This window comes from Podarcis gaigeae, assembly GCF_964106915.1.
Source record: "Podarcis gaigeae genome assembly, chromosome: 13".
Classification (NCBI taxonomy): Eukaryota; Metazoa; Chordata; class Lepidosauria; order Squamata; family Lacertidae; genus Podarcis; species Podarcis gaigeae.
This window is the reverse complement of record NC_139689.1, coordinates 52,372,733-52,388,361: the sequence shown is the minus strand read 5'-3', so window position 1 is coordinate 52,388,361 and position 15,629 is coordinate 52,372,733. Positions and strand designations below refer to the sequence as shown.

Sequence of the window (15,629 nt, the reverse complement as noted above, 5' to 3'; positions counted from 1 at the left end):
TGTGTTGCCTGCTACATCTCTGCGTGTTTTCCCATTGCCACCTTACCTCATCCACTCAGTGCCTGCTGAGGACGGGTAATTCTGCCCAAATGGTTGGTGTTTTTAATCACTCCTAATATAGAGGCGTAGGGACGCAGGTGGCACTGTGGGTTAAAGCCTCAGCGCCTAGGACTTGCCGATCGAAAGGTCGGCGGTTCGAATCCCTGCGGCGGGGTGCGCTCCCGCTGCTCGGTCCCAGCGCCTGCCAACCTAGCAGTTCGAAAGCACCTCCGGGTGCAAGTAGATAAATAGGGACCGCTTACCAGCGGGAAGGTAAACGGCGTTTCCGTGTGCGGCTCTGGCTCGCCAGATGCAGCTTTGTCATGCTGGCCACGTGACCCGGAAGTGTCTCCGGACAGCGCTGGCCCCTGGCCTCTTGAGTGAGATGGGCGCACAACCCCAGAGTCTGTCAAGACTGGCCCGTACTGGCAGGGGTACCTTTACCTTTACCTTTTTAATATAGAGGCACAGCAGAATTATCCATCTACAAGAAGTAGACCTAAACAGTCAATAGTGCAGGGACACAGGGGTCCTTCTGTTGGCAGGTAATTCTCACTTCTGAAAATTACTTTTCCAGGGTCAACAGTGAAGCATACCTTGCTCTTAACCAAAGGGTGGGAAACAATGAGCTGGATCTAAAGGAGCGTTTCCATGAACACAAGGCCCTTTGTTGGACCAGGACAAATGAGTTGCAGCTCTTCTCTGATTTCCCCTCCATACTCTTCTGCTACTCCCTGCGCCAGGCATGTCTGGCCCGCCGGTTGATTTAACCCGGTCCCCATGGTAGTAAAATCCTAAAAAAGGCTCAGGAACTCCCAACAACTTTGGTCGGCCCTCACACATGTTTACTTCATCAAATCTGGCCCTCTTTGAAAAAAGTTTGGGCACCCCTGCTCTACACTATTGCAGAGGGATGCAGGGTGAATAGGCAAACATTGCCTCCTACCTCTTCCTCTGCTAACACATTTAGACCAGTCGGGCTACCATCTTGGAGAAGACAACAGTGATGACCTACATCTGAAAATCCACATCTCAAGCAAGACAGGTAATAAATGTTAATGCTCTCTTTCATCCCAAAGTTATGGTGACCACTTTCCTTAAGAACCACCTCAAGAGGCATGACAATAAAGCTCAGCAGCTGATAAAATGTCCAAAAATGCACAGATGAGCAAGCAGCATGTGGCTTAGTCTAAGAATCAAGTTGGAACCTCGAGGAGAACTGAACTCAAGGATTTTGGGGGTTTCCAAGTGCCCAGTTGTTCTGCCATTCATTCCCTTTTTCAGGAGCAGGGAGATTGGGACAGAGAGATGCCGGCTCTATCATGGTCTTGAAAGGCCCCCTGGACTTCTCCTCCTTCCTGGCAGCACCACTGTTGGCAGGACCTTTCAATCAGTCTGGCATTTATCCCATGAAAATAGGGATGTCCCATTCCATAATGATATTTTTATTATTTACCGTATACCCCACACACCTTACAAGGTTGCCCCAGCCATTCTGAGCAGCTTCCAACATATATAAAAACATAATAAAACATTAAACATTTTTAAAACTTCCCCTTCAGATGGCTCGGGGGTCGGATAACTCCATACCCTCCAACATATCTCCAATGAAAATATGGATGTCCTAAGAAAAAGTGGGACATTCCAGGTTCAAATCGGAAATTGGGACAGCTTCTCTAAATCAGGGACGTCCCTGGGAAAGAGGGACAATTGGAGGGTCTGCAGCAGAAGGCTGAGACTTTGCAGAACTGAGACCAGGGTCCCACTCAAGGTCAGCTGTTAGTGGGACTTGTTTATGTCTTGCTTGGTGCATATGGAATATAAATATTGGTTTTACTGCAGGGATGTTTATGGATTCTTTAGAGGAAAATAAAGGGGTTTCAACATTTTGGGAGGTTTACTCCCATGTAACCAATTTTTTAAAAAGAGATTTGCAACTTCCCCAAACCTCTGCCCTGTTGGAACTGGCAGTTTTCTCACCACAATAAACTTTGACCCAATCCTGCACCCACAGCTCTTCTATTAGGCGCCATATAATTGCAACTCATGATCAAATCTCATGGCTCTGCAGGTAATAGCCACTGAATAAATGCCTAGCATGTGGATGCAATGAATAGACACAAACTGATGAGGAATAGCTGCAGAGGTCAGGTGCACTAAGAGACTGACGAGTCTGATGAAGAGAGATTTTATTTTATTTTAAATATTTATATACCTCCTTTATCCCATAAGGGACGCAGGTGGCGCTGTGGTCTAAACCACTGAGCCTCTTGGGCTTGTTGATGAGAAGGTTGGCGGTTCGAATCTCTGTGACGCGGTGAGCTCCTGTTGCTCGGTTCCTGCTCCTGCCAACCTAGCAATTCGAAATCACATCCAAGTGCAAATAGATAAATAGGTACCGCTCTGGTGGGAAGGTAAATGGTCTTTCCGTGTGCTGCTCTGGTTCGCCAGAAGCGGCTTAGTTATGCTGGCTCCCTCGGCCAATAAAGCAAGATGAGCGCCACAACCCTACAGTTGTCTGTGACTGGACCTAACGGTCAGGGGTCCCTTTACCTTTATCCCGTAAGGATTTTAGGACAGTGTAATAATATACATCACAAAGGTGTAATTTGGTATCCACATATGTACCAAACTAGGGTTCTATTTGTCCAGAAAGCTTATTTTCTGATCATCCAAGCTTACAGTTAAATATATTTAAATAATATTAGTTAAAAAATATTATGTTTAATTAATTGCTTAGGGAAATGTTGATGTTAACAAACACTAGCATGAGATCTTTATTTTGGTGGGGAAATCGGTATTATTTTGAGTAGTAGCATTTTGATGCAAACAATAGACAAACATCATGTTTTTCATATTTTTATAGTTTTATATGAACATCATGTTGCATTTCTATTAAAAACTTACTTTAAAAAGATGGAGTAGGCCCCATTCCATATACAAATGTACATATGCTTTGCATTACACAGCAATACTGTATAAGGACTCTTGTTCTCATTACAGAGTGTTTGGAATAGAGGCCCTTTGACAAGTTCCAGTAGGACATTTCGAATGAAATTTACTCCTGGGTTTGAAGATCTAAGAAATGTGTTGCAAATTAAATTTATTGTCAATCATAATATTAATGGCAGAGATAGACCAAACCCCTACATTCCTGCCCCCTCCTCACCCATTTCCCATTGTCTTCCCCAGAAACCTCAGATAGATCACAACCAAATTGTGGTGGTCCGAAGTCCTTCACTTTGCCAACTGTACAACTTTTACTTCAAAAGCAGGAAAAATATAATATTTTTCAGAGGGTTTTAATGCTTTTCCAGGTTGGTCTTTTTTTCCAATTTTTTTACATGACACTTCAAGTCAACATATAGTTTGGAAAGTTTTTGTCTGCTGTTCATTTGGACACCTTTTAATATCTCATAACTAAACTTTGCATGATGGTTCTCAAGGTGCAGGTTTTCATCTGGCTAACATCTGATGACTTTTTGAATCAATATAATAAACTGAACCTTTCAAAACCGCACTGATTTTTTGTTTTCTTACAACCCCTGAGCAATGCCAGGGATGAGACTGCTAGTCTGTTATAAAGTGTGTCTTGTGAAGATGAGGAACACGTGCAGGGATTTTAAACTGTTAAATTGGTCAGTTGGTGAGTAATAATTGGCACATGGTTATGCAACTTAAATAAAACCCTTCAACCATTTTATGCGTAACGTTTTAATATTTCATTATAGGGTTTGAGAGACTTACCTATAGGTGTGACCCTTTCCTATAACCATGAAATTTGGACCAAAAAACTCAGGCATGCTACTATTGGTATGTTTATGTTGGACAATTAAAACAAAGGCAATTTATCTTATGTAAAGTACTGTATTTTATTTACAAGTGCCATTTTATTTAAAATTACGTTCCATGTAAATTTGCCACAGCTTTGGCTTTTTAACGGCCCTTGCTATTCCATAACGTCCACCAGGTTATCAAAATTTTAACAGGTACTAGTGTACGTTCTTAACTGTGACTCTCCCTCCCCTCCCCCTCTCACACTGTGTGTGTGTGTAATTCACTAATCTGTAAGGCTTATGTAGGCACCAATTATCTGGGGAATATTTTCAAGCCCCATGTGGGAGGTGCATTGCTACAGGTGCCTGCTTTTAACAGGATTTCCCCCTTAGAGGCAGCAAAATACAAGCTGGCAGCTGTGCCTGCGGCAGGTGTGCTTATTGGTAGAATAGAGAGGCGCCCCATTTGGACTTCTAGCAGGTTTCAAAGTGCCAAGAGCTGCAGCTGCTTCGCAGGTCTAAAACCAATGCAGAAAAAGAGAACAAAGAATGATCAAGGAATTCTTCACCAGCTGCCCCAAATAGAAGATGCAACGGAAAGCTCCACAGTTTTTACCCAATTACATTACCCAACCTGCTACATTACCACAATCCCTTGCGCTTAAGTTGGATGTGAGCCTTAGGGCTCTTCCTGCTAGGGAAGCAGATTGGGTAGCCCTGAAAGGTGCTCTTGAATTAAAACAAATTATTATTATTATATTTATTTTATTCCTATACTGCCCTATACCCGAAGGTATTCTAAAAAAAACAAAGAATTACACTTTTCAGCCAGATGGGCGGGGTACAAATAAATTATTATTATTATTATTATTATTATTATTATTATTATTATTATTATTATTATTTCAGCATAGAGCAATGGTGAGGTAAAGGTAAATAGAGTTTCTGTGCACTCTGGTTTCTGTCACTGTATCCCGTTGCGCCAGAAGCGGTTTAATCATGTTGGCCACATGACCCGGAAAGCAGACAAACGCTGGCTCCCTCGGCCTGAAAGCGAGATGAGCACTGCACCCCGTATTCGCCTTTGACTGGACTTAAACATTGAGGGGTCCTTTACCTTTTTACGTTTACCTTTAATGGTGAGTAATAAAGGAGAGGCAGTATTACCTAAATCACTTCATTTTAATGCATGGTTCAGTATTTAATATTCACAAAGAAGTATTTCCATGGAGAAAATTAAGAGCTGCCAACACATCCCTGTAATATTATTTTAGGAGTGCAAGGGGCTGGTGCCCAAATACTGTATCTCATTGTGTTACACTTGTCATTGGTTCTCCTAAACTTCTCTACGGATAGATACCAGCAACAGTCACATGCCAGATATGTCACTGTCTCGGCTTTAATTCATACATACATGTCCATTTTATCTCTATCGTTATTGAGTTTTCTGGGAAACTGTAGAACCTAAACACAATGAAGGATTGAATAAAAACCAGCTTTTAACACTGGGAAACAACAGGCTAGTCTTTACATCATTGTAACTATCTGGTTGGCGATGACATTTGCTTCTGTCCCCAAGGAGTTTGGTGACCATATATTATATGCAACTTACTGAACTGAGCACAAAACTCCTTTTGGTGAGCACATTTTAATCAGTGTGGGATTTCTTCTTGACAGTAAAACTCACTTGTTGTAAATATTTTATAAAATTAAAGCAATGGTTTTTAAGAAAGAAGTGTGGATCTTGTTTAGTTTTGTTTGTTTTTGCAAGTAATCCATGTAAGGTAAGTGATCCTACCTAGAAGCATTTATTTCCTAAAGAGCTGAATAACCAGCCTCTTTGAAGTCGTAGCCCTCGCTCAGGCAGCCAGCTGGAGGCAGGCAAAGGGAGAGCAGCACAATTTGCACTTTGTCACACAAAGCTTCGTGTTACACAATGACTGTACAACAATGCCCGATCTTCACAGCTTTTCCCATTTAAAAATAGAGAGGAGCACTCTATATTAGACAATTAATGATAGAGGTCACCATATATAAATATAATATATATAAATATATGCAACCAACTCCCATATATTTTAGGGCATACATAAATTGTGTAGAAACTGCTGAAACATTCACTTTGGAAGGAAATAGTTGAGCTTCCTGTGTTTGTTGTCTTCACTTGATTAAGGAGCAAAATACATTATTATGTCAGGTAAAGGTACGGACAGAGTTCCTTCAGTAATTTCCTCTGGATGGAACATCTAGTAAAACTCTTACAGTGGATATTGATCTAGGAGGCACTTTGCCATTTGGGCAGTCCTTAATTCATTTCTAGTCAGAGGGAGGCAAGCACATGGGCGCTCCATTGATTGCAGTGCTAGAGTTAAGCATGTGCTATTAAAATCAATGAGATCTTAAAGTGCTTAACTGTGGCTGGATTGTGCTCCAAGTGCGCTCCGTAAGGCCAGTTGATTTAAGGCCAGGGATTGACGTGTCCAAGTGTCCAGGTTCCTTTGTAGTACTAGTGCCCACTACCTGGGGCAAAACCAACCATATTAGACAGGCATCTCTTTGCATCACTAAACTTAGAATACAACCAATCTTCATAGAATGGTTGGGGCATGACTGACAATGCAATTAGGGTTAACTAAGAAATGTGGTTTAACCAAACAGTGAAAGAAGCCACTGCTAATCTGCTTCTAACCAAGGCAGCAGATGGTCTAGACTTCTTTTTCCTCCATCCCATCTTTTAAAAGGACGCTTAAAGGAATAATTAAATAACCCTAAAAGAATAATAAGTCTGACTAAACAAAGTTCTTACCATTCCTCCAGATGATCTTTGGGCTTTGGCAAGCCTGGGGGCCATCCAATGAAGCTAAATGGTGGGATATTTAGGACAGACAAAAGTACTTCTCCACACAGTACATAGTTAAACTATGATATTTGCTGCCAACTTATCAAGTGCCTTATAAGAGGATGTGACAAATTAATGGGTGGAAAGGCCATTTTACTTTAATACTTGTATGCTATTTTCTCAAGAGGAAATGAGATCAAACTGGCTCATATCAACAAGACTATCAAGCTACTACTCAACTCATGGCTGTTATGATGACTCTAAAGATGATGCTGGAAAGTTAAGCCTTTCTTCTGAACAAGCAGAAGTTGGTAAGAATGTTGGGTGTTTTGCCTGATCTGGTATAGTTGCTTGCCAAAGGTTGTGCACATATGAAAAACCACCACTACAAACAAGAATCCCTTTAGCGTGATTCTACCATTGTTTAACAGTAGTTTCTACAATTTACTGTAAGCACAGGCAGGAGACCCCATATTTACTCTCAGTTTTCAATTAGATCAGCCATTGTTTAAAGATCTGATAGGTTGCTTGAAATGTGAGTCAAATGTAAGGCTGACTTTGCACAAAGCAAAGTTTTGCAACCAGTGCATCTTTACACAAGCCCCCCCCCCCCCATTATATGGTGGCAGCCCCGTATGGGGCTGCATTAATGTTTCACCTCCCAACCCAAGGAGTGATATCCATTCAGAGATACATTGCCTCTATGGGAGGACCCCACTGAGTCTGAAACAACATCATGCAATGATTCATGTCTCAAGCTGCATTTTCTCCATCTGTACCACAGATCTGTACAACTAGTTTTTGAGTTCCTTCAAAATCCTTTAATTGAATATTAAGCAAAATTGTTCATTTGTATTTCAGATAGTGGTGAGCAACAATCTACATGCTGCCTTTCCACTCAAGTCAGCGGAGCCCGAGGCTCTTAATCTCAGGGTTATAGGTTTGAGTCCCGCTTTGGGCAAAATATTCCCTCATGGTCGCTTCCAACTCTACTAGTTCTATAATTCTATGAAGCTCCAGGTGATAAGACTCTTCCAAAACTATTAATGGTAGCAGTGAAGTTCAAAGCCAAACCCCACATCTCCTTCAGACTGTACTACTTTGAGGTGCATCTGAGGATTACTCAACAACCCACCCATAGCAAAACTTTCCTGTGGATGGGAAGGTAGCATGTCAGAGAGACAGGTTCTAGTGAAAACTGTTCCCCTGTGTACTAGTTTCTATGCAGAACATTTTTTATGCTGGAGACCACTTGAACTGTATGTTCTTCCACGCCTCACACTGTGCCCTAGAAGAGACCTGTCACAATCTTTTTCTGAATGTGTGAAATTCCAAACTGTTCAGTCACGTCTACCAATCAATCTGGATAGCAATTAAAACTATTGCTATGGAAATTAGATTTTAAAAGGCAGCTATCAAACAAATTGTACTGAAACTGATTGTCATGAAAGTAGTAGCTGTTGAACGGGTTCAGGCATTATGCTTTTTATAAACCAGTATTAAATTTATATGCCATCCTTCACTCGAGGACCACAGGGCAGTTTACAGAAAAGTTATCAGATTAAAATAATGGTATGAAAATATTGATATGCTAACAGTAAGCAGCACTCAGGAAAGTTCTTTCTTTCACTAGCTTAAAGTGTCAGAAGATCTGGAATAGTTTAACACATCTTTGTCCTTGTAAACATTTTCTAAATGCTTACAAAGCATAACTATTATAGGTATACTTCTCAAAATTTATCATCTTTCTGTTTTTTATTTTATTTTAAAGCAGTTAGCCCATAGCTGATTTCTTTTTTTTCCCCAGCATCTCTTTCACAGTGGCCAAGTTTGTAAGAGGGCCGATGAATGTTTCTCCATTCTCTTCCCACTCCTTTAAACACACACACACACACACACACACACACACACACACACAAAGGAACCACAACACAAATTATGTAAAATTGTAATTTATTTCCCTCCCAAGTATCCAGAATAGCCCATCAATAAACAAATTAACAAAATGATGTTCATGTGGAAGTAAAGGATAAGGCGGTCAGATTACACCAAAGGAAACCTAGAAGTCCTGTTAATGGGATAGTGCAAGTTAACAGCATGTTGCTGGCCATGTCAACACCTTCATTTGGATTTTTAAAAAAGTTTTACTTAACCATTTGATGAAATAAGAACTTTGGAAAGATGCTGTCCAAAATGACACTAACGTATTTACAAACCGCAGGGAGCAAAGAAAAAAAAAAGATTAAAAATAAAAACACAGAGAATTTATGAAAATATAGGTTTCCTATTTCCACCCCACAGGAGTCACGGCTGCTGTTTTGAAAGGCTTATGAGATGGTTTCGAGCTTTCAGAGTTCATCTTTTTCCCGCAATAAGGTGTATCTATGTCCACTGGGTGCTAGCTTCTGGAATGAACTTTCAGGTGGGCTGCTTACTATGTCTTGAAGTGGCTGGAAAGAACAAAGAAGAAGAGTTTGGATTTGATATCCCGCTTTATCACTCCCCGAAGGAGTCTCAAAGCGGCTGACATTCTCCTTTCCCTCCCTCCCCCACAACAAACACTCTGTGAGGTGAGTGGGGCTGAGAGACTTCAGAGAAGTGTGACTGGCCCAAGGTCACCCAGCAGCTGCATGTGGAGGAGCGGAGACGCGAACCCGGTTCCCCAGATTACGAGACTACCGCTCTTAACCGCTCAAAATCACAGATATGCTATAAAGAAGATATGGACTAGGAGGTCACTAACCATTTTGGACCCATTTGAAAATTTGATGATGTCATGGGCACTGTCACAGAATGGTTGCCATCAGTCACATACCCATTTCCCAAAAGGGAAACTGGCAAGACTGAAACAAAAACTTGCTCAGCAAAATGAGGACAAGTCTGAGGTAGAGTCTGAACTCCAAAACTCAACACCACTCTTTCGAACCCACAAGTTCTCTGCTCCAACCGAGCACCCATTTCACAGAAAGCTCATCTCTCCTGCCCACGCTCAACATTTGTTTCCTCCCTTGGATCACCCCCCAAACACATTCAAGTGTCTTCAGGAAACGACACCCATGTACACCCCAAGTCACCCTTCTAAACACAACCTTTACCACTGGCCCTCTTGTTCTGAAGCAAATGTCTATTTAGTTTGGATAGCTCTGATTTTGGTATTGTCCTCTGCTGTATAACTGGATTGACATTTTATTACAGTTATGTCCTGCCTTTCTTCCATCTTGGAACTCAAGGTTGTGTACATCTGGTATCCAGGCAGTCATCCATCCATCCACTGACTAGATGCAGAACTACTTAGCTACAATAAGATGAAAGCCTCACCTGCCTTCAGACTAGCCTTATGTGTTAGTGGAGAAGGGGAGCTGCTCTGGGGGATTCAGCCACAGAAGCTGTCTCAGGTAGCAGGAAGGTATGGTGGGGGGTTGTCAGCCAGACTATTACTGAGTGAAGTATGCTAATAGGGTTGTTGTTGTTTTTAACTCCAGTTCATCCAGGTCCTCCCAGGCAACAGGTCATGCCAGTGTTAGAAACTGAGATATGAAAGCTAGGAGCTAAATGGCACCTTAAACCTGGTTATGGGTGCAACAACGGACCATCTAGGCGCCCTTTTTAAATATAATAATAATAATAATACAAAGTTGAAAATGAATGAACTGCAGCTAAAAATATTATGTTCATTTTTCACATGGTCAAGTCCTTCCCCTGCCCACCCCCCTGCCCACTATTCTTAAGAGTGTCTCTTTTCCAGTCATCAGAGTAGCTGGAAGTGGGGAGGCAGAAAAAGGTCTTCCTTTTCTTCCATTCTGCACTTTTAATCTGAAATCTTAGGTGCAGTACTGTGCCCAGAGCTCAGAAACTCCTCACGCTAATGGAACTCCCTGTTGCAATTGTTGGGATGCGACCGGAAACGGCAATTGGCAGGTCCCCAGCTGGCTCCAGCCCACTGTAGAACCTACTTCATGGTGACCAAGAGTTCTCTTCCCACCATCACTGCATCTGCACGGAATGGGCCAGAGGAACCATTGCAGGAGATCAAAGTTCCCTGTGGAGGCAATTCCCTGGGGACAACTTGCTGTAACTCTTGCTGTAACTCTTTTGCAATACACTTTGTAGACAAAATCCTCGCATTTGGATGCCCTGTTTTGATGGATTTTGTTCTACTTGAATTCTACCTTTGCCCTAGACCAGGGATGTTCAACTTACAAGAGACTGTGATCTACTCCTACTATAAAAAAACTGGCAGTGATCTATCCATTGGATTGACAAAAGTTGTTGAGCTTTTCTTATTTTCTTCTTCTTCTTATTATTGTTATTATTATGGGGGGGATTGACTGTGATCTACCACAGACCCCCCGCGATCGATCAGTAGATCACGACCAACCTGTTGGGACATCCCTGCGCTAGACCTTTACCCATCCTGGCCAAAGCTGACACACAGGGAGTGTGAGTTGCTGCAGTGGTAATGCCATGCTTCAGCTCAAGCAGATGGTAGATGAATCTATTAAAAAACCTTGCTGGACCCAATGATGTTAAGAGAACCCCTTTCACAAGGTGACCATGTGTGTGAGGGCCTTCTCTGTGATGGCTCACTGTCTCTGGAACTGTCTCCTCCTGGGAAATATTTATGGCTCCCTTCACTGTGCTTAGGGCAGTTAGAACACTATCAAGGCTTTCTTAGCCTTCCTAGGTATTTTGGGGACACTGAGTGTTGACTGTTGTATGTTTCTATTGTTTTACTGTTTTTCTGATCCCCTTAGGAAGAAAGAGTAGTTTAAATAAATAGTGTGTATGTGTACAGGATTAAAAATTACTAGGTTTTAATGACAATTACTTATATTAAATATATCAATTTAAGTTCACTTTTGATGTGGTAAAGATCAATATCCCCCCCCCCCCCGCAAATGGCAAATAATTCCTTCTGAACCACGCCGTCTTCCCATGGAGAACAGAATGCTCATGCTTGCTTTAATACTGCCAATTTCAGACCTCGCCCAGGAGGGCAGGACTAAAGTGCTTGCTCTTACCTGACCAGGTGCTACATCAGTTGGATCTGGGCCATGGTGAAATTCCCTGTGCAGTTTCCCAGAGTGCAAATCTAGTACAAATTGCTTGAGTTTACCTGGAGTACTGAAACAAAGACAAAAAAATCCACACAAATAAAAATGATAAAGTTACAGATAGGTAGCCGTGTTGGTCTGCCATAGTCAAAACAAAAAAAATCCTTCCAGTAGCACCTTAAAGACCAACTAAGTTAGTTCTTGGTATGAGCTTTCGTGTTCATGCACACTTCTTCAGATACACTCTGAAGAAGTGTATCTGAAGAAGTGTGCATGCACACGAAAGCTCATACCAAGAACTAACTTAGTTGGTCTTTAAGGTGCTACTGGAAGGAATTTTTTTGTTTTAAAAATGATAAAGTTGAACAAAATCCAGAATGCTCACGACACCTTTGTTCTGGGGTCTGGCAAGAGGCACTCTGCCTTTCTATGATATAATCAAACCTAAGGCTGCTCACAATACAATATGATTGCCTTCTGGAATAAAAAAATAGTTCTAAGAGCATGCTTAAATGCTGGCAAAGAGAGTACAAATACCAAGCAAGTTCATATGGAATTTACTGAGCACTGCAGTATTGCTGGTTTATACCTGTTCTACTTTTGGTCCATTATCCAGCTTTCCCTCCTTTTCCTAGCAATCTAATTTTCTTTTCCCAGTCTCACTTTATTCTTTTTCCTATTTGCCTATGTAATCTGTATTTTCTATGCTAATAAAAAGGATGGGAGGCTTGCATTTAGACTTACAAAAGACAATCATCCTGTCCCTTTGAAAAAAGCATTTAGCCTTTCATACAAAAACTGTGTTCAAAAATAGCTAAATCCTAAACAAAATCTAAAATAAAAAATGTATGATTATATTTCAAATGTCCAAAGTTTTTTTTTTAAGTCAATAATACTGGTTTGAGAGCTAGACTAGGGGCCTGGGGCAAGCTACTCCAATAGCTCTTTTTTCTTCCTTGCTCCTGAGGACACAGCAAGCATTTATTCCCTTCATTAATTCCCACAGAGCTGGCCAACCCAATAACTTCATTGTATGTTCCCTTCAGCCCCTGCTTACTACAATACAGCAGAGAACAGCAGGTGCCAAATGCACAGTTCACAAATACAAATGACTGTCAGGTAGCTGTATTGACCAAAATGCCTTTGAAAGCTTCTCCAGTGCTTGAGTAATTGCATAGACACCAGAGATGAACACTGATGGCGTATCAGTTTAAATTTCTTCAGAGATCATCTACTGTTTCCCCCACATCAAAGACTGCTTGAATGCAGCAACCAGTGTTCTGTGTGTTGTCAGTGTCTTAACGCTGAAGCCAGTAGTATGTTAAGTGCTAAATACAGAAATCTAGGAAACACAATAGTATAACACTGCAATATGAAGAGAGCCCAAATCAGGAGGCTCAAAACATTTGTCTCTATCATGACAATATACAAGATAAGGGCTAACAACCCTCTACTTCCCTTGCTACTAGTCCTGCAAATGAATTGCACCCTCTTGGTCCATGGGGGAGGGGCACCCCATCATGGTTCAAGTCAGAGGGTGAGACTTCCTAAGAACGTAAGACTAGCCTTCTGGAACAGGCCAATGGCCCATATGGTCCAGAATCCTGTTCTCATAGTGCGCACCCAAGGAGCAGAACATGAGCACACAAGCATTTCTCTGCTGCTGCATTTGGAAGCATTGCTGCCTCCAACAGTAAAGGCAGAGCATAGGCATCCAACTAATAGCCATTGGTAGCCCTCTCCTCTTCCATGAATTTGCCTAATTCTATTTTAAATCCATCCAAGTTGGTTGCCATCCCTGTCTCCTGGGGGAGCAAATTCCACAGTATGACTATGTGTTCCGTGAAGAAATCGTTTCTTTTACCTGTACCAAACCTTTCCACATTCAGCTTCACTGCGAGTTCTCGTGTTATCAGAAAGGGATAACTTTTCTCTACCCACTTTCCCTATGCCATGCATACTTTTATAGACTTCTATCACGCTATGTCTTGTCTCTAAAATAAAAAAATCCCAAACACAGCAGCCTTTCTTCAGGGGGGAGTTGCTCTATCCCCTTGATCGTCTCCGCAACCCTTTTCTGAACCTTTTCCAACAACAATATCCCTTTTGAGGTGAGGCAGCTAGAACTGTGCACAGGGCTCCAATGGTGGTTGCACCATAGATTTGGGTAATGGCATCACTGTGAGAGGCAACCTCTGGGACGTATCCCTCCAGTTATTTATATTTGTTTTCTTCTTCAAAAGCATCTGATCATCAACTCCCTGCCTATGCTACTTTGAGAATCTACCGTGTGCTCCTTTCAGAACAATCCATTTTCTTTTCCTTAAAAAAACGATCAGAATCCAAAGCCCCTTGTTTTTCAGAATCCAAAAGCCCCTCCTTCCTTTTGTAGCACTGTATGTTGCCCAAAGCCGCAACACAGGGGGACCAGGTGGAGCAGGATCCAGCAGTGCAGAGAAACTACAGCAGGAAGGGGGAAACGGCATGCATGGTAGCTGTGTGAATACCCACAGGGGGCTCTCTAAAATCCAGCACATTTTAGCATTCAATTATTGTACTGGGGATGAGAGGCCTTGAATGCTGATTGCATTTTGTGTTGTTCTAATACATCCAAACCCAGAGTGGCTGGTGGGACTGGGGTAAGCATTTATTTTTACACGCTGCTACATAATATGAAAAAGGCATTGGTTGTCCACCCTCTCCTTCTCCCCATACGAGCCCCTTCCCTCTTTTCAAGGCTGGACGGCCAAGAGAAAAGAAATCATCTACTCACGCCACATCGCTGAAGTCTGGGAAGACATACATGTGCCTAAAACTGTCAATAGCAATAACAGGACAGTCTGCTGGAGTCTTCTGAATGTGGAGGAGTGGGTGTCTGAACTTGTCACAATCAGCATGTAAAAAGTTTATCGTACCTTGAAATTCAGAAGCAAACTTTAGTTTGTTTTTTAAAAATGTAAGTCACAACAAACAACAGTATATTTAATAGGTCTTTAGATAATGACTAGTAGAAATATGCCCACGTGTTGGTAGACATATTTCCATGTGACATCCACAACAGGCCAATTATAAAAGAACTCTTTTTATAACATCCATTTATTAACCTTGCGCCACCACAAAGGTGATGAATTTTCTACATAAGCAGAAACCATATAAAGTGTCTGTAGATAATCAACATGAAACTACTGCATACATTCATATTATACTTGCATAAATGCACTGGGAGGCCATGGAATACAGCTGGAAATGTCTGCAAAGTATGTAAACAGCCATTTTTTGCAATCAGTTGTAGAAATAATTACACATGTCCCATGCAACTCCATTCTCAATTTGGGATGAAGCATGGTGAAGAAATGTTCCCTAATATAGATTTCTATGTGAGCTTTCTTTATCCTAAGCAAGGACTCATCAGAAACATTTTTCAGTTGCTTTCCTTCTAGCCTTTTCCTTACCTCCTCCATTTCAAGCTCAGTTCTTTTTTCCCTTTTTTTAAAAAAGGTCTTGTCAGTTTAGACTGTGAATCCAGTGTTAGTCACATTAAGAGTTCGCCAAGTAACTTAAGTAACTGAAGTCCATTGATTTAAGTTGATCTACTGCAAGTGTGAGTTAGATACCACCTTGCAGTGATATCAGTAGGCTCATCCCATGTCCCATTTCATCAGCTTCCACCACTTTTCAACACCTTCACACATACACCCTTTTTACAGCCTCAGGTGTTACTTAAAGTAGCTCCATTCCCCACACCCCCGTTTTGACTCAAACCCTGGCAAGTCAGCTACCACCAATAGCAGCACATTACAGGTGCTCTGAACATGAGGCACGAATTTTAAAGATCCCCAAGCCCATTCTCAAAAATGCAAAGAACAGCCCTATGCTGCTGAGGACATAACCCTAATCATATATGTGAGCTACAAAGTTTGC

At 41.7% G+C, this 15,629-nt stretch overlaps 1 protein-coding gene across 1 annotated transcript in view; it reads right to left on the bottom strand.

Moving 5' to 3' along the window:
* Nucleotides 1-8,590: 8,590 nt before the first annotated feature.
* ERP44 (endoplasmic reticulum protein 44) overlaps nucleotides 8,591-15,629 on the bottom strand; it is a 32,078-nt gene continuing 25,039 nt past the window's right edge. The window contains exons 10-12 of the mRNA XM_083709683.1: nucleotides 14,482-14,623; nucleotides 11,676-11,778; nucleotides 8,591-9,104 (exon numbers count right to left, since the gene is read on the bottom strand). Of these exons, the coding sequence (XP_083565809.1) occupies nucleotides 9,003-9,104; nucleotides 11,676-11,778; nucleotides 14,482-14,623 (347 nt within the window). The 3' untranslated portion in view covers nucleotides 8,591-9,002. The remainder of the gene's footprint in view (nucleotides 9,105-11,675; nucleotides 11,779-14,481; nucleotides 14,624-15,629) is intronic.